This window comes from Protopterus annectens, chromosome 1.part0 (genome assembly GCF_019279795.1).
Source record: "Protopterus annectens isolate FY-2018-M chromosome 1.part0, PAN1.0, whole genome shotgun sequence".
Classification (NCBI taxonomy): Eukaryota; Metazoa; Chordata; order Ceratodontiformes; family Protopteridae; genus Protopterus; species Protopterus annectens.
The window spans coordinates 588745556-588765294 of NC_056725.1; the positions used below are offsets into that span (position 1 = coordinate 588745556).

The 19739-nt window shown below is 45.5% G+C and overlaps 1 protein-coding gene across 13 annotated transcripts in view; it reads right to left on the minus strand.

The window, feature by feature from the left end:
* EPRS1 (glutamyl-prolyl-tRNA synthetase 1) overlaps positions 1-19739 on the minus strand; it is a 1752234-nt gene that overhangs the window by 1119257 nt on the left and 613238 nt on the right. For all 13 annotated transcript variants that reach the window (XM_044061601.1, XM_044061548.1, XM_044061611.1 and 10 more), the window contains one exon: positions 1287-1520. In XM_044061601.1, the coding sequence (XP_043917536.1) occupies positions 1287-1520 (234 nt within the window). The remainder of the gene's footprint in view (positions 1-1286; positions 1521-19739) is intronic.

The following is a 19739-nucleotide window of genomic DNA, read 5'->3' on the forward strand; positions in this document are numbered from 1 at the left end:
TTCTTTGCCTTTGAAGTCGGTTTAATGTATAGATGTTTAGGTCTGAATACACCCTCAGAAGCCGGTGCCTGCTCAGCGGCTCCGGACCCATCTGAAGAAATAGCGTCCGAGGCTCCAATACCTCAAGTTTCCAGTAGCATAGACGACACCACGTGGGAGTCGGCAGCGGCCTGCGACTCTAAAGTAGCGGGCGTCAGGGGCTGCGAAAGCACCTCACTGAGAACTGGCGACTGGCTTTGGAGAAGCTTCGTTGTCGGTTTAGGGCCTCGGTTGTCTATCTTTTTCTTTGCGTTTTTTGTGAACTCCGGTAGTTGGATGGCTATCCGACGACATTTCTGGATAATTAAACCTGCGTCCAAAATAGTTTAATGCAAAATCATACAGAGGCTTAATAGTGCGTTGGTTAAATCTAGCACAAAACCGACAACCTGAAACGTTATGGTCAGGGCCTAGGCAAGGAATGCAGTAAGAATGAAAGTCCTTATGAGGTATTTGCTTCCCACAAGAAATACAATTATTAACTTTTTCTGACATCGGTCTGGAGCAAGAAAAGTTTCCCCAACAGGGTACTTGGCTTTATAGAAGACTTCGGATCTGAAACTCGAAAATCTCAGGAGTCGGCTGACCGGCACTTGCGAACTGCTTCTGCTTTGGGCACCGCGCAGCAAGAAAGACTAAAGAAAATGGCTTCGGCCGCATCTTTTATACCCCTGACGACCTAACGTCAGGGAAGGGGTGACAGCGGCCGATGCAGGACCCAGGACTTTGGAATTCAGGCCGACTGAGGGCAACCTGCCAGCAGGATTACCCCAAATGTATTGACTGCAACAGTGAAACACGAAGAACATCATGGAACACATTTCACCTAGAGCAAAATGCCTGAGTAGCTTACACATACCTCACTACACTAGAATTACTGAGTGTCCCATACAGTACAGTAAATTGCTTCTGAAACTCATGGCTAAACAGACTGTACTGCGAAGAAAAAAAATTGAAAAAAAAAACTACAGCCAGGAAAGAAAACATGGCTTACTTACTGAAAAACTGTAAATGTATATTAAAAACAGTGATGTTAAAACTATACGTTTGCCCACACATACAAAAAAATACTACTTGCTTCTATTCCCTAGCTTACCACATGTAAGCAGCATGTCAACATCCCTTATATAATAAAAGCTCTATTAAGCAAGCTGCATTTAAATTATCCAGCTAGATAATGGAATATTGTTTGTTACACATGGCTATATTCTACAAGACTATCTACAGGGGGTACAAAAAGTCCTTACCATCCATCAACGAGTCCTTGGTCAACAAACCATGTGAGTTTTCTTTTGGAAAGTACTGTGTTGTTTAAATTAAGGCGGCTGTACTCCCATATGTAAGGCTTTCTAATTCCCAGTGCATCAATAAACCAGTAAAACTGTTCATCTCTGTCATGGTACTCTGTTGTTCTCAGGGCATGAGTTACACCTTCTACACTGTCTACTATGGGACATGCAAAGTCATACGTAGGGTAAATCCTAGAAAAGAAAAAAAAAAAGAACATCAATTTACCACTGGTTACTGTAGTACACAAAACAGAATACTCAATGTTAAGTCCTATTAAAACCCCCTTAAAATACCACAATTAACATCTTTCTACAGTTTAACATCCCGGCACATCTGCATCACAATTTCTCTTCTAACATGAAGGAATCCATTTTTTTTCTTTTCACGTCTTGTTTTGAAAGAACTCACTCTAATAACATTTCTTTGAAATGGACTAAATTCTTCAGCAGCAATGAAGAAAAGTCAATGCATTGCAAGGAAAAATACTTAGTGTACACTCTTCAAACACTGGCAAGCAGTATAATACAATGACATTACACAGAAAAAAGAAGCAGCCCTTACTCTCAATATTCTACGGCATGCTGTTTCTGAAACACACACTGCTAAGCAGAATGCATCCAGGAATGCAAATATTCCACAGTAACAAATCCTGAAACACAAATGTACTTAGAAAACAGGAAGCACAGAAAAAAAATTAAAAGTAGACCTACTGACAGATCACAATGATGCACAATACCAGTGAGTGTCTTCTATAAATTCTCTGTATGGCAAGACACATTTATGCTCGTCACCAAGTATAAAATAGGTTTACTGCACTTAGTTACTAAGGGTGAGAAGCTGTAAAGGAATTTGCCTTTCCTGTTAATCCCCAGCCCAAGCCTTCTTGTTGGGGCTCCTGGAAAAAAAACTTTATGAGCAGGATTTTTTTCTGACAAAATGCAAACAGGTCCATTCTGGGAGATTCCATTTTCTGACCAATGAAAGAAAGAAAAAAAAAAACATTAACAGCATATCCACAAAAGCATAACAATGTTCTGCTCAGTTGGTCCATTACCAAGTTGTCTTCCGTAGGAATATAAGCTACCATTAGCACCAGGTCCTTGATCAAAGTCATCACCCAGGTTTCCAATGCCATCCTGCACAACTGGTACAAGTGGGTGCCTCATTGTTTGTACCACATGACAGTCATGCTGTCTGAGACTATCATTAGGGTGCCTGGGACCTAGAGAGGTTTTAGGGCTTAGATGGCCAACTGGACTGCTAGCATTTCTTTTTCAGAATTATTTGAAGCCCACTCTCTTTCCTGAGCCATATGCCTTACACTCAGACCCTGTTAGTGTCCCATCCCACAATAGATCAGAGGCATCTACTGTAGTCTCATTATGGATAGGTGAAAAGGCATGATCACATTTTCCTTAAGAGTGGAAATCCACCATCTCAGTTTCTTTTTGAGACAATGCAAGACTAGGACAAGACTCTCCAAGAACAGCATGTCTGGTTCCAAGACTCTCAAGATACTACTGGAGGTACCTCATGTGCATCAGTGCCACTGACATTATGAGAACAGTAGCAGCCGCAGCCATGTGCCCTAGTATATTAAGGTCTTGATTGGCTGTCTGGTGAATCTTTTGCTTGCTGTGAGAGAGAGAGAGTTGAGAGAACTTTTTTCCCCAGAGGAAGAAACTCTGGAAAAACTGTCACCTAGTAATTCTCCCAGGAAAACAGCTCTCTGACTAGGACGTAGATGAAGTCTCGCTTTTGCAGACAATTTTGTGCATATGAAAGGAATTCAAGCACAGTCCCAGGAGGAGGAGGCTCTTGAAGCAGGCAGTCAGCAACCAGGTATGGGAAAACCAACATGCCTCATGTTTTACAGTGGACTGCTATTGGTGCCAAGCAGTTGGTCAAAACCTTTAGTGCAGTATCCAAGCCAAACAGCAAGGAAGTGAAATGGCAATGGCCACCTCTTGCCAAGAAGCTTTATGTCCACAGTGACTACGTAGGTTTTGGCTATTAACAAAGGTAAGAAGAGCCTAGAAAGTTAGCACCGTCAACATGAGAATGCATAATTCTTTCTAGTTTGGACAGACACACAATGGGCGTCCAGAACAGTTTTTCCTTGGGAGAAGGAATGGCCTTGAGTAGAAATCCTCTCTTTCCTGGTCTCAAGGAAGCACTTCAGGGATGTGGTCCCTACCATCTCCTAAAGAAAGAATACTAGGAGATGTTGCAGCTCACTTAAGACTCTTGCGATTCCTTCTTCTTGTGGTCAGGAACTGTATTCTGAGTAGTATCCTTTTGTAATGATACTCAGTACCCATTTGTCTGAGGTAACTGCCCGCCACTACTCCAGAGCGGCTACTAACTTGCTTCCTAGCTGGAAAGTTGGGTCTTCTAGAAGACATGGAGGGAACTGGGAGTAAGGAAGTGGTCAAAAATTTACTGACCTTGTCTGTCTGCCCCCCCCACCCCACCCCCACCCAATTCTCATGTCATTTTCTCTTTTGGAAGGGCCTATTACTTTTGACTGTTTGCTCCTCCCTTGTATCTTTATACAAGGGTCTTTGCTTGCTAGGGATGCTATTATTGTAATAAGGGGAGTGCCTTACTGCATCCATTACCTTTACCCTTATCCTCTAATTTTTAAACACTTTTCAAGCCAACATCTACAGCCACATGCATCTTCTGAGCCTAGACCCAGTGGCTCTGCACCTGCAGCATTACAGGTACTTTTCATACCATACTTACCCAACTGAATGGCAAAATTAACCTGCTGAAAAAGTGATCTCTTAGAGGAAATTAAGTAAAACGCTAGGCAAGCAGTCATAGGGACGATATGACGCCTAGCCATGCACACCTTTAAGTAGCCACACTTATAAGTTCTTGCTGCAATTTTTAAGCACTTCACAGTGCTCACTTTCCAAATCTTGCATGGCTGCATATGATAATCCTGGTGTAAATTTGTGTCTACCCACTCATTCATCAAGACAAGCGTTAAAGGCAGCCGAAGTAGCACTTTGTTTGCCCTACAGTGGTAACTTATTCCATACGCTGAGAATATGACGAGTTAGGAATTTATTCCTCCAGTTAGTCTAGTTTGTTAGCATAGATTTAAGTCCCTAATGCGGGTGCTTAGAGTCACTGGCTTTGCAAAGAAATATATCACAGGACTGGGTTTTTCATGGCTCCAAATCACCATACAGATTACCTAAGAGCAGCCAACAGGCTACTGAAAAAAAAATAGTTATGCTAACCTATCAGGATAGTTGAAGGATTTAAGGCCTTCTTCTTGAACAGAAATATCTATAGTCTTTCCAAATGTGCAAAATGATTGTAATTATACATACCAGAAGAGTCACCATAATCAATGAATGGTCTACTATGGGAAGACTTCAGTGGTAAGATGACTTCTTGCATCTTGAAGATATCCCTTTAGAAATTAACTGTCAGATAAGATTTCCTGACTGTGGTGGAAATATTGATCAAACGCCAAAGTATGCAACCTAGTCTCCTATAACTGTATTTGACTAAAGACAGCATATGATGAGGAAGCAGCCTTTTTTTGGCCTAACGCTATTATGCAGAACTTTTCTGCATTTAGCCTAAGACTGCTTTTGCTATACCAGGTATGTGCATATTCCAGTCTTTTCTGAAGCTAGTTAGTTATGGGTGAATAAGCAGGTAACAGTACTCAACTTGTAATCAGCAAAGCTGGCCAACCACATTTCTGGGATACTGGCTTGGATGTCTGCAAAATAAATGCCAAACAGGTGAAAAGCCCAGCATGGATACCCACATTTTGCCATTAGTTACAATTTTACTTGGGGGTACCAGCAATTTTAACAACCTGGGATCTGTTGGGTAGCTAATTTTCAATCCTGCTGAAAACTTAGAGTTTAGTTTGTCTAATGTTTCAATACTATTACTACTTCCATGGGGGGTGTCAAACAATGCATACAGAATGACCACTGCCCTTTTCAAATGTAACTACATTCAGGAGACAAGACCTGCCCTTCGGAAAACCAGAATCTAGAACAGGCAGAAAAGTTCGGTATCATCTTCCCTTGTAAGATCCGACCATAAAGCGGTCACGTTTGAAGTTACCATCTCACCCGACCCACTCTAGCTAGGGTCAGTCACAAAAACTTCTCCAAAGCCGATTACAGCCTCCTAAGGGATGGTATAAACAGCTTGACAGCCCCCTCCCCCTCTCTAGGAACTGGCAACAGTATCCAAAACTATAACAAATTACTATACGAACATTTATATAGATGCATGGAATCAGGAATACCTGAAAGGACTAAATCATCTTCCACAAGGAAGAGTAAACCTGTCTGATGGACATCTGCAATAAATAAACTCTAACAGAAGAAAAAAAATGCTGACCAGGACCAAGAAGGAGCAGGTGGCAAAATTGGAAGCAATCTCTCCTTAGCCTAAACAAGCAAATAAGAGCACTAGTGAAATCCTCAAAAGCAAACGTTGAGTCCAAATTGGCCACTAGAGACAATCATAAGGCCTTCTTCACATATGTCCACAATCTCAAAGGTAGCACTCAAGTCTATTCAGAACTGATGGTGAAGGACACCACATATACAAATGCCGTAGATATAGCAAACTTGCTGGCTGACAGATTCAGTGAAAATTTCACCCCTCTGTCCCCCTCCATCAGTAAATCAGGACATTCCCAGTACCTGCACCCTTCCCCTTATATCTAGGGATCAGGTCATCACTGCTCTCTCAAAGGCAAAAAGTGCAGCCTCCGTGGGACTTGATAACATTCCAGGCTGCATCCTCCATGAACTCAGGCAGGAACTTGCAGCACCAATAGGCACCCTATTCAACCAAAGCCTGGGTACCGTTTCTGTCCCAGATGAGTGGAGGACACCCACTGTCATCTCTTTACACAAAGGTGGAGCGTCCACTGATCTGCGAAATTATAGACCAATAAGCCTAACTAGCCTGATCTGCAAGGCCATGGAACAAATTATCATGGACCTCAAACAAAGACAGTGGCAACCTCCAAACACTCAATCCCACACGGTTTGGCTTTGTCAAGGGGCGATCATGTCTGTTAAAGTTGGTCAACTTTTTTGAGACAGTCACCAAAGCCATGGATGAGAGGAAGACGGTGCACACTGCCTACCTTGACCTGGCCAAAGCCTTCGACACTATTCCCCACTCAGGCATAATAGATAAACTCTCTCAACTAGGCATCAATCCGTATGTTACCAGATGGATAGCCAACTAACTCACTGATAGAACCCACCTAGTCAAAAAAGGGGAAGCCATCTCAAGCAGTAGACCCATATCGAATGGTGTACCCCAGGGTTTGGTCCTGGGGCCTCTGTTATTTGGGATATACTTTTCTGAGGTACACGGCCAAAACCAGTGGGCTATGGCTGACCAAGTTTGCAGATTACTGCAAGTTGGGAGCAGTCATCAATTCCCCTAGTGACGTGTACATCCTCCAAGAGGGTCTCACCCAAACAAATGACGTGCCAGAAAAAAGAAGTTATGTACTCACCATAACGTTCCATCTGAGTAGGTAACTTCATTTGTCTGCAACCTGTGGGTATCGGATCCGAGCCGGCAGCTTTCTAAGCTAAAAGATCCGAGCTCCAAGCTCCTCCCCCTACCCATAATGCCCTACCATTTCCCTCTAACCCTCAGATCGAGTTTGCCAGAAAAAAGGCAATAGGAAATTCTATAACCTAGGAAAGGATTACAATACGTTCCAGTGATGTCAACTGAACAAGGACATATCCTGATCCTTTGATAACGAACTAAGGGTCCGGGAGATGGAGTGAGGGTCCGGGGGATGGAGTGAGGGTCGGTTGCAGACAAATGAAGTTACCTACTCAGATGGAACGTTATGGTGAGTACATAACTTCTTTATCTGAAGTAGTTAACTTCATTTGCTCAGCAACCTGTGGGACAGTGTCCCCAGCTACCAGCAACTTGGGAGGCCCTTATGGAAGGATATTCTGGAGCACTGCGGAGCCAAATGATGCACGTCCTCTGGATATTAAATCCAATTTATAGTGTGTAACAAAGGTACGAGAGGAAGCCCAAGTAGCTGCTGAGCAAATGTCATCCAAAGAAACCCTTGACCAGAAAGCAGCAGAAGTAGCCATAGATCGGATAGAATGGGCTTGCACTCTCAGGGGCTTAGGACGACCAGAACTTTTGTATGCTAGGAGAATACACTGGGAAATCCATCTAGCTAAGGTTAGTTTAGTGACTGGTTTCCCCAGACAGGATTTTGCAATGGAAAGAAAAAGTTGATCAGATTTTCGAAGATCTGCTGTTCTGTTTAAGTAAAAAACTTAACTGTCTGTGAACATCCAGACAATGAAGTCTGTATTCTCCTTTGTTTTGGAAATTTGGAAAGAAGACAGGTAGATTGATGGACTGGTTGATATTGGCTTCTGAAGCCACTTTGGGCAGAAAAGAGGAATTAGTCCTGAGGGAGACCCTGTCTTTATGAAAGATGATGTATGGAGGCTTACTGCAAAGCGCGTGAAGCTCTGATATCCTTCTAGCAGAAGTAATGGCAATCAGGAAGACCGTCTTCCAAGATACATATTTTAAGTCGACTGAAGCCGCAAGTTCAAAAGGAGGCCCAGTCAGAGCTTGAAGAACTAGGGTAAGATCCCATGGAGGCACTGCATCTTTAATAGGGGGTCTTAACAAAAAGGTTCCTTTCATGAATGTTTTGCATATCTTGGAGGACGCTAGGGGCCCTGAACTGTTTCCAACGTGGTAGTGGGAAATAGCTGCCAACTGAACTTTAATAGTAGAAGCACTAGCTCCTTGATCAAAGGTATGGGAAAGAAAGTCTAGAACTGCTGGGATAGGAGCCGTGAAGGGGTCCAAGTTCCTGTGCTCTTGTAGATTTTCCTGGTAGATGGTTTATGGGCGGCCACCAGGATGGCCTTAACAGAGGAAGATATACCGGGAGTCCTAGCCATTAAGGGAACTGGATCAACCAAGCTGAGAGCTTGAGGTAGTCCAGGTCGGGGGTCTTCAATCCTAAAGGATGAGAGATCAGATCCGGATTGGGATCTAAGATCCAGGGTGGATGTACTAGATGAGACCGCAGGTAAGGGAACCAGGTTTGACGAGGCCAAAATGGGGCTATGAGGATAACTCTGCTCCCCAACCGACGAGCTTTCTGCAAGAATTTTGTCATCAATGGAAGAGGAGGATAAGCATACAGAAGACTGGATGGCCAAGCATGAACTAGAGCATCTCTGGGGGCTTCCCCTGGTGGGGGAATCAGAGCAAAGAACTCGCTGCACTTCGTGTTCGAAGGCGAAGCGAAGAGGTCGCAGCAAGGTTGACCCCATTCGAGGAAGATTTGTTTTGCTACTGCTGGATTCAGAGACCACTCGTAAGGTGAGAGGATCGGTTGACTCAACCTGTCCACCAAGATGTTTGACCGACCCAGAATGTGCATTGCTATGAGAAAGCGGTTGGTGGGTATCGCCCATTCCCATACTCTCATTGCCTCCCTGCAAAGTGGATAGGATCTGGTTCCCCCGTTTATGTACCAGACTACCGGCATGTTGTCTGTTTGAATTGCAATAGTTCCTGGAGGAAGAAGGGGATGCAGAACCTGCAATACTAGAAGCACTGCCCTCATCTCCAGGACAGTGATATGCAGTGAGGTCTCTTTGAAAGTCCACGTGTCTTGGACGGATCTGCCCATGCAATGCCCCCCACCCCCACCCGAGGAGAGATGTGTCTGTGGTCACTGTGACTTGGGGAGGGGGTATAACGAAGGGGAGGCCTTCTCTGAGATCTCTGGAGCGGAGCCACCAAAGAAGCGACTCCCTACAAATCCTGCTGAGGAGAATAGGTGCAGACAGGGGGTGAAAAAGAATGGACCATTGAACTTGCAATGTCCATTGAAGGATTCTCATCTTCAGGAAAGCAAAAGGCGACAGATTGATGGCCGCTGCCATGGATCCCAGGTTCCTCAGGACTAGTTTCGCTGCGGGAGCTGACGATTGTAAGAGGTCTAGAATATAAAGGCTTAGACTGTGAAGTCTGTCTGCTGTCAGAAAGACTCTGGATTGTGTAGTGTCTAGCCTGGCCCCTATGAATTCCAAAATCTGAGTATTTTGAAGGGAGGATTTTTTGTGGTTGATCGTGATCCCTAGGTGGCGGGCTAGGTGTAAGAAGTAGTCCCTGCCTGAGCAGAGTTGATGCCTGGTGGGGGTGGTTAGGAGCCAGTCGTCCAAGTACAGAAAGGCCTGTATTTCCTGAAGCCTCAAGTGGGTCCCTAAAACTGCCATGACCTTGGAGAACACCCTGGGGGCTGTGGTGAGACCGAAGGGTAGGACCCTGAACTGATAATGGCTGGCTCCCAGCCGAATGCGGAGGAACCTTCTGGATCGTCTGTCCATAAGAATGTGGTAGTACGCATCCTTGAGGTCTATCGAGCACATCCAGTCGTTCTGCAAAAGTGGGAGAATGGATTGAATAGTGACCATCCGGAATTTTTCTTTGGCGACTGACAGGTTCAATGTGGACAGGTCGAGAATGTGTCGTAAGTCCCACTTCTTTTTTGGCACCAAAATGAACCTGGAGTAAAAGCCTGATCCGGATTGCTCGAGGGGGGGGCGTGCTGGATAGCTCTTTTTCTCAGCAGCCCTCGAATTTCTGATGCTGCTGCCTCCCTCTGATCGGGTGGAACATCGGGGAGTCTTGTTGATTGGGTAGGATAAGATAGGAAAGGAATTGAATAGTCTCTGGATATGATTCGGAGCACCCAGCGATCCGTCGTAATGGACTCCCAATTTGCTAGGTGTTCCGAGAAGCGCCCCCCGACTGCCTCCAGAGAGGAGCAGTCTGGCAACCCCTCAGGCTGCTGCGCGGGTCGATCCGAAAAAGGTTCTCTCGACCCAAAATTCTTCGGACCCTCTCTGCCTCTGGGCCGGCGTCCACCCTGTCCTCCTCTGCCTCTGAAGGACGAGGGATCCGGAGCGAAAAGGGATTGTTGAGCTTTCTGGAACCACATTTTCTCTTGTCCTCTTTGGTTCCTGGAGTAGGACCTCTGAGGAGTCAAGAAGCGGATCCCGACGGCAGACGTCTTCCAGTCTTTCTCGCTCTGGAGAAGCGTATCGCAGACGGTTTTGCCGAAAAGCGTAAAACCGTCAAAAGGGGCATTCGTGAAGGACGCCTTGAAGGGTTCCGCAAAATTGCAGAGACGAAGCCAGGCCTGTCTACGTAAGACGACGCCCGTTCCGCTAGCTCTAGCTGCTCCCACCATAGCATGGGAGAGAAGCCGCATAGATGTGTTGGTGATTGACTTGAGAGTGGCCATTCGAGCCGAGAAGGTCCGCTTGTCCTCGGCCGACATGTACTCTGGGGGTGACCCAGCGTAGTCTTTAATCAGGTCCCGCTGGAGCTGAATCACATGTGCCATATAATTCAGTGACCTTACAGAGAAGGTCGCTGAAGAGAATATCCGCTTTCCCAAGCGGTCCATCATCCGAGACTCCTTGTCTGGAGGATGCACCAAGGAACTCTCCTGTGCTAATTCCTTTTTAGTGGCAGCCGCCACCACCATGGCATCCACTGGGGCACCCTTGCTCCAAACTGTCCTGTCCGTGGGAGGGCTGAGGATCCTGTCCGGTCTCTTGGGTATTGGCTCGACAGTGTCTGGCTCCTTCCATGCCCTGGTAGTTATGAGGTCTACCAGGGTTAACATTTCCATGATGTCTCCAAAGGAGACGTCTTCGGGGGGTGACCTTGGGGAACATTCCCCTTCCTCTAAGTCTGTGTCCTCCGTGAGGGACTCAGGTGAGTCCAAGTGCCTCCTCTTGCACTTTCGTTTGTGAGGGACCTCCTTTGGGGGTCTGAAGAGGCCTCACCAACAATGTCCTGTTCCTCTACAGGAACAATCAGGGACGTAGGCGCAGGCTGTCCCTGGGACCGGATGACAGAAGACAGGCCCGTCTGAGTGGGAATGGCGGGTGGATCCGTAGCAAGAGCCTGGGGCCTCGAATCCCTCGAAAGGACCCTCTCCACGACTTCGAATGCTGGGGGGGGGGGGACTGCTTTCCCTTGGATCCTAAAGCAGTCCCTTCGATCCGACGTGCGGACCGGCGCCGAAGGTGACCCGATCAGATCCGAAAGGGTAGTGCGCCCCGACCTTAACAGAGCCGAAGGCCCGCTGACCCATCCGGATCCGACGCTCAGCTCACGGCCCTGAGAGCTCGGATCCGAAAACGGATCCAACAGACTTCAAGGGTACAGTCGGCGCCAAAGTAGGAAATGCTGTCGGCGCCGACCCTACCCCGGCTCCGAAGCTAGTCGGATCTAACAGCTCTGAACCCCGATAGCGGGTCGGAGAAGGAGCAATGGGGGCGAAAAAGGTGTCGAGCTCCCCCCCAGAGGGGGGGAGGCAAGAGCACTCCCATCTGCATCTGGGCCTGGAGAAATCGATGCATCATCCGGTCCATGTCTGCGTCCGATAAACTTCTGGTAGATCTAGATGAGGCCACCGAAGTCGGCCGGGAAGGCCACCTAGATGACCTCAAAGGTGACCGGGTCTCCTCCTCTGGAGAGAAACGTGGAGAACGGAGCCGGGAGGGGGAAGGCCCGGAGACATTAAGGGGAGAGGCAAGCTGTTTGGACGGCGGTGCCGAAGGGGTCGACTCGGACTGCCTCTTGTGGCTGCGATGCCTTTCTTTCTCTCTCTCCCTATCCTTTTTGTCCTTCTTTCTTCCATCCCTTTCCTCCTGGGCCACCGAGGGAGGTTGAGTCCCGGCCAGGGGATCAGGAGCGGCAGGTGGGGCAGCCGCTGGCACCACAGAGGAGGATGAAGCAGAATCCGGGGGCAAAAGGCCTGCCAGAATAAGCTTCGACCTCCTATCTTTCAAAGCCCTGGGGTTGAAGGCTGCACAAATAGTGCAGCCCGAGGAGAGGTGATCAACCCCCAGGCACAGGATGCACCGAGTGTGGCCATCCGCTGGGGACAGCTTATGGCCACACTCGGTACATTTAGAGAAAAAAGCTTTAGGGCCTTCAGCCATTATAGAAAAGAAAAATAGGCCCACCAGCACACACCTTCACACACGCAGAGGGGGGAGGGGAATAAAACTAACTTAACCAAAAAAGTTTAAGAAACTACCCAAAAAGGCTAGAAAGATAAGAGGGAGTTCACACACACAAAGTCAGAGAAAGTTTGACAGAAAATTAAGATTTAAATGCTAAACTCACAGTACTACGCTCGGAGCTCGTTCTGAGAAGCTTATAGAAGCTGCGGCAAACGAGATCTGAGGGTTAGAGGGAGATGGCAGGGCATTATGGGTAGGGGGAGGAGCTTGGTGCTCAGATCTTTCAGCTTGGAAAGCTGCCGGCTCTGATCCGATACCCACAGATTGCTGAGCAGATGAAGTTAACCACTTCAGATCATGGCATCAAGCTAAATACAAAAAAAAAAGCATCATCATCCCCATTAGGGAGAGAGCTGTCCCCACAAATTGTCACATTAATAACAATGTTCTAAGCACACAGTCAGTCGTGAGGGATTTGGGCACCCAGATTGATAGCAGCCTGACTTTTGACCACCGTGTTGCTTCCACTGTATGGAAAACTTTCTACATGGCCCACCTCATAAATAAGGGTATCTCATCCAGGGACAAGGTCATAACATCCCTGTATTTTTCCCTTATAAGGCCCACTATTGAGTACAATGCCCCATTCGGCATGTACCTCGCAAAGCACATGCAGCAGCTGAAGAGACCACAGAGGTTCCTCACCAGGAAGATCCAGAGCCTCAAAAATCTACCATACACAGATAGGCTAAAAGCACTATGGCTCTACTCTGTTTCATACAGACTCCTCATAGGTGACCTCTGTCTGGCATACAAGTTGATCTCGGACCCCCACCTTGATGGGACTGCTGCATATCCGCAAGTCAAGCTCCACTCAAGTAACCCACATACGCGGCCTCAACCTGGTCTGTGACATCAATAGGAATTGCTGGCGAGACAGATTTGTGTCCCAGACACTCCCCAATCTATGGAATAAACTCCCTCTCCACATCAAGCAGGCTACCTCTTTACCCCTTTTTGAGCACAATCTGGATAACTGGATGGGAAATAGAAAATACATCCCTGGGATTCCGTCCGTGTCCCTGCTGGACAGGGGCATCAGGTGCTGATTTGTCTATGCATGGGCTAAACTCTTGGCTAGGCTTATAAGGGCCTCAGGGCCAACAGCCTAGCAACTTCCTATGATCCCATGATACATTCAGCAGCTTTCATATAGGGCTGGTGAGGCTGATGGGCCTATATTTAACCACGTCTGTAGAGGGGTTGCCTTTATGCAGGGAAATCACAGTGGCTGTTCTCTAAACATCAGGCTCAAGCCTTCTGGAAAAGCTGAGGTTGAACACTCTGCAGAGGCTAAGATTGCACATTCTTAGCACTAATGAAGATGCCTGGTTATATGCAAGCATTACGTTTAGTCTTGGCCACTGATTCTAAGACTTGCTCCATGGTAATTTCAAAGGAAACAGAATTTTCAGGGATAACAGGAGCAAGAATGTAGATTGTTGGGTAAAGTTGGCATTGGGCTATATCTGCCAATACACTGTCTATCCTTGAGTTTGGAATATGTGATATTATGAGTGACGTCAGTGCATTGTTAGACATTATTCCTTAAGTTTTATATAAAATGTAAGATTTGTTACCTCCTCTGGAATCTGCATCCATCTTAACCTCACGATCTGCTTTACATTTTCTAGTGGTGCTCTCAAGTTCCTAGCTGGCAAGTTTCATTACCACCTTGAGGTACAGGGGATAGTGAATTCTTACTTTTTATTACTTTCTTTCTTTTGTTTTCATTTTATTATTACAGAAGCCCCATCAGGAGTTTTATTCACAAATTTAACATTACAATAGGTATTATATTTAAATCAAATAGATACTGACTTTTTGACATGACTGTTTCGCTGTTAGCATAAGCTGCAGGTGAATGCAGTCGTCCTTTCAGCTGGGTCCATTTGCCAAATACTGTTTAGAATTTTGCATAGCTTTTCTACAAGCTGAAAGTTTGCTCTGAAGAAGTCCCTAAAGATTCTCATTTCATGGTAGGGTCCTCTTTCTGAGATACAGCTATCTAAGATCAGTTTAGAAAACATGCTCTTGGAACTTCAATGAGCTTGAAAATTTAAAGCCCTAAAGACCAGTGCAGAGATGAGGTGTATGCCTCTGGCCATATCTATCTAACAGACTACTTTCCTTATCATTTGGTAAGGTAACCCTCCCCGGGGATGAAACTGATCCTTAAGTAGCCTCCACAGATAGGGTGTCATGGTCCATCATAGGGTTTATGTACAAAAAGGAATGAGGTCCTTTGTTCCTATAAAATCTATAGAATCTCTGGGGCTGAAGGCAGACAATCTGGTTCCTATCAAATGAAATCAAACACAACTAGTAAAGACCACTAAAAAGAAGACATCCTGAATGCTTTACATGATCGTAGCCCAGAAGATCCGGGGCTCTTACTGTGCATCTGAGGCCTCCAAGGTTTCCATTTAAAGTGCTCTCTCATTAGGGCAAAGCATGGGGAAGCTTGTTGCCAATGTTTTTTCATTATCAGGATCAAAGCCTAAAGGTGAGAATATCTGTGATCTACAGCCAAAATCCTCCTCCTCCTTATGCTGAGTAAAGTCAGAGTCTGGCCAGTCCCTTTCCAAGTGGTGAAGCAGTAGTGTTGTAGCCTCATAGCGAGAGGTTTTCCGCTTCGATTCTCTGCTGGGGTGCCTTCTGTGCGGAGTCTGCATGTCCTCCCCTGCATTCGTGTGGATTTTCTCTGGGTATTCCCGGTTTTCTCCCACATTACAAAGACATACGTTTGGAGCACTTCTCCCCGGGCCTCCATTGAAATTTGGCTTTGTTCCAAGTTGGACTGTCCCATTAAAAAAATATTAAATAAATACATACAAATAAAACAGAAACAGTACCTACTCCTTTTAAAGGAATGTTCCCTTGAAGAGGAGTGCCTATTGTGCTCAGACTGTAGCCTTGGAGAAAGTTCAGAATCCCTGTCCTGGGGAGAACTAGTCCCGGAATGCAGCATGGGGAGAGAACAAATACACCCCCGTGGGGCTTCCTTAACTCAGTCCTCAGACATATGCCTAGTGTGTGTGCATGTGTATGCGTGTGTGTGTGCTCAGGGCTGCCATGTGGGGGGGGGGGTCCCTTGTTTCTAATAAGGGGTCATCCTCATTGACGAATAAAATGGTAAACTGCTCCTACCTTGTTGAATAAGACTTCTCCCAAAAGTGGCAAACAATCTTTGCCTTTAAGGTCAGTACAGCATTCAGCCTAATTTAATATGCTAAGGTTAAGTGACATGACAGCCTCCTGAAGGGCATCATCAGAAAGAGGTGACTGAGCAGACGGAGGAACCAAAGACTGTTTGAGCACCACATTACCTGTATCTACATACACAGAACACCCAGAAGAATCCACAGACTCATCGAGCCTAAGATGCAGCATGAGACTGACTGCTGTCTGAAGACATGGATGACTTTCAGATTAGGGCCTCTAGTTTCATTTTACTCAAATGTACTAGGACATAATCCTTCAGCCTGAATTCCCTACAGATATCAACCTGCAATGCTGTGACAGAGACCTAGACAACCAACATTTCTCATGTCTGTTTTTGAAATTTGTCTTTTACAAGCATACCTAATTTTGCTTGAGTGGCATTCATTAATCTCCACTTGGTAAAACCAAAACCCCAGAGCAGATGTAAGTTAAGACTTTTATAAACATTTACCTACTATACCACAACACATCAAAGTTAAATGACAAAACCAATACACACAATATATTCTGCAGTCGCAGTAGCTCACAGGTAGCATGCTTGCCTTTGGTGCAGAAGGCTGCGATTCCATTCCCACATCAGGTAGTTGGATTCATTTTCCAGTACTGAGATTGCAATGCAGCATAACGGGGTGCTGCACTCCTGATTGTGTCATCCTTCAGATAAGATGTTAAACTAAGGCCCCATCTGCCTGAGTTGGTTGTAGCTCAGGTGTATGCAAAAGATCCCACTACTCTTACTGAAAAGAGTAGGGGAGTTTCCTCAGTGTCCTGGCCAAATTTCCCCTAGTCAGTATGAACATTATCTTGGATAGCCCCAGGAAAGGGAACTAACCCAGTCAACAAAGTGTAAATAAACAAACAGAAAAAAAATCCCTGGGGGTTACTTATCTATTTTTTTTTTTTTTTTTTTTTGCTTGTGCCCTAGCCCACCGGACTGATTAGATGTCTAATGTGACTCATACGACAAGAACGAACTGAAGATGGCCAAATGTACATCCACCTTTACACAAGGCACTGAGACATCTAAAATTGGGGAGACATAAGGTTGGTATAGAGTGGACAAGAGATGAGCTTAAACTCTGTCCCAACACTGGACTCTGACTGCAGAACAGGTCCTTCAAGTTAAGACTGCAGCAGTGACTTACATAAAGAACACCTGCAAAATACTGCAAAAATACATTGTCAGCTTACATTCAAACAATTTTAAACATTATGCAACTATTGTCACAAAAAAAAATTTCCCCATTTTGTTTATAATTATGAAGGGGAGGGAGGACACAGAGAGATGGCTTGCTCATAGAGAATCCCCTTATCACTTCTCTACAATCCAAACAGTACAGTTGTGTAAAAACATACCATAACAGTAAATGTGCAAATGTTCTACTGAATTACTGTTGCAGCAGTACTGACTGCTAAGAATTCTGCCTCAGAAGCCCCACCTTCCAAAGCTTAGTACCCTTCCTCCTGCTAGACAAATGTTCATCCTTTACGGAGGTCAAAATGCTCCCCTGATAAAGTCAGCATCTCCCCATCTCATCTTTCATTTCAAGACAACAGCAGAATATACATCCTGTCCATTCCTCTGCAAGATCTTAGAGACCAGGACTCTGTCCTACCTAAAATCCTTAAGGAAAACCCATGGGCCAGGAAATCTAGGAAACTGGGTTCTCAAAGTCTATCTAGACCAACAGGCTTTACAGCCTTATGAGAAGGGAAAGATGGTAAATGCATGAGGAAAAAGTACCTCACCCAGGCCCTGGGCATCCAAAAAAGGAGAAGGGGCTGGTGAGAAGGGAAAAACTTATTGAACACCTACCACTACTAATTTTGTACATGACTGTACTATACTAAGTCATTGCTACAGTATTAAATAACTAACAGGATGACCCCCCCCCCCCAGTTCACAAGGAATGGGAGGTGTAAGAATTGGTTAAGGTGGTTTGTAAAAAGCCCTGCAGAACGGCAGTAGCAAACCCATCCCTTACCCTGGCTGAATGCAATGCCCAACCTGCCAATCAGCCCCTGCTCAGTCATCTGACTCATTTGTCTCCCCTTCATCAAAGAAGACAGCCAGCCAAAAGGGACAATCATTTAAGCAGCCATCAGGAGTAGTTAAAGGGTTTTCCTTTTCTGTGGCCTTAACATCCCTGTGCATACACAGCTGTGCAAGGGAGGAGTAGCATGACATGAGCTGCACATGAAACACATTGCCTCACTTCCGCAAGGGAGGTTGCCTTCAAACAGCTCTGCCCCCAACCTCAAAACATATGAGGTGCCTTCCCTGTTTCCACCAGGGAAATCACACCTGCCTATTCTAAATATAAGCACCCCCTTCACCCCCCCCCCAACCTCACAAAATTTAAGAAGGTCATGTCCTCTCAACTTCTATTCTCCTGGCCTGCTTCCTTCAGGATCAGGGTTTCATTCCACCTGTGCCAGGCATGCCCACCATAACTGTTTAGAAAAGGAATGGACAAAAGGCCAGGTGGCAAATTCCCAAAATGAAACGTGCCCATACATCAAAGAAAAGAACTGCAGCGGTTACCCCTCCTAGTGCTTAGTGACCTCATGCCCCCTTATGGCTTGTTTGCAAGGTGTATCAGAAAATTAAATAATGGACCAAGTTACTGTACTTCCTCTTTCTTGGCTGCAAAAGGACAGAAAAAAGATGCTTTTGGTTTTGTCTAAATAGTACCTCAGCTGTCTTGTGACCATCCAAGGGATACAGTATTTTCTTTCTTAATCTGCAAAATAACGAAGAGATAACAGGAAGCTACAGCCTGACTGCAGGAAAACAGACACTTTGGCATAAAGGCAGGGATAGTGCTAAAGCCAACCCTATCTTTGTGAAATACTAAAAATGACTCTCTGCACAAAAGGGCCTGAAAGTTTTGATACCCTGCTAGCTAAACAGATGCCAAACAAGATAATTTTCCAAACCAGGAATTTCATGGGGTGCAGAAATCGCAGGCTTGAAAACGGGGGTTGTAGAAGACTTCCCACAACAAACTCCAGGTCCGATAGAGGAGCAATTACGTTTCTAGGTAGTTTCAAATGCAGGACTCCTTTACGGAAATGTCTAACAGGCTGAAAAGTAGTAAAGGGGAGGATTCATCAGCACAGGCAGGCTGAGACCATTACAATATTTACCTTCACTAAAGAATAAGACAAGCCCAAGTTAAACAGCCAAGAAAGGTACTGCAGGGTCAAATACACTGAAGTTGAGACAGGGTCTTGATTTTTGATTTGGTGACAGACAGATACTCATTTTAGTTTGGCCAAATAAGAGTTCCTGGCAAAAGGTTTCCATCCCTCCTTAATGGGGGTCAGCACATCCTCGAACTGGTGCCTAAAGGGCATCAGGATTAAATCATCATTTTGTCCCAAGTTTGGAGGTCTAACTGCAAAGGTCTTAACATGAACATCTGCATGAGGACGGAGAAAGTACAGTTGTGTACACTTACCATAAATGTAGATGTTAGAGTGTATTCACTGTTGCATTCATCACATTTGGGTTATCTGCTTGCAATAGCAGACAGCCCTCAGTCGGCCTGATTAACAAAGTCTTGGGTCCTGTGTCGGTTGCTGTCCCTTCTTCCATGACGTCAGGTAATCAGGGGTATAAAACATGCAGCCGAAGTCATTACAACAGTTTTTCTTGCCCCAGATGTCAGGTGCCCCCAATGGGAAGTAATTGAATCTATAAATATACAAGGTTATACCTCCAACAAAAAAGCAAATACACCAAAAAGCTTTTGAGCATAGTAAAGCAGAGTAGAGGTATAGCCAAAAGAAGAAAGGGGGCTGGAGGGTAACCAGGGCTGCAACAGTGAATACACTTGAACATCTACATTTATGGTAAGTGTACACAACTGTACTATGTTCTTAGTGTTTCACTGTTGCAGTCATCACATTTGGGTAGATTCCCAAAGCTAAGGATGAGAGGAGGAATTCAGATAGCATTAGGACCAGTTATAAGGCCCTGCAAGACTGCAGTGGCAAAGCCAGCTCTGGATTTAGAGAAAATTGGCAGATGGTAATGCTTGGTGAAAG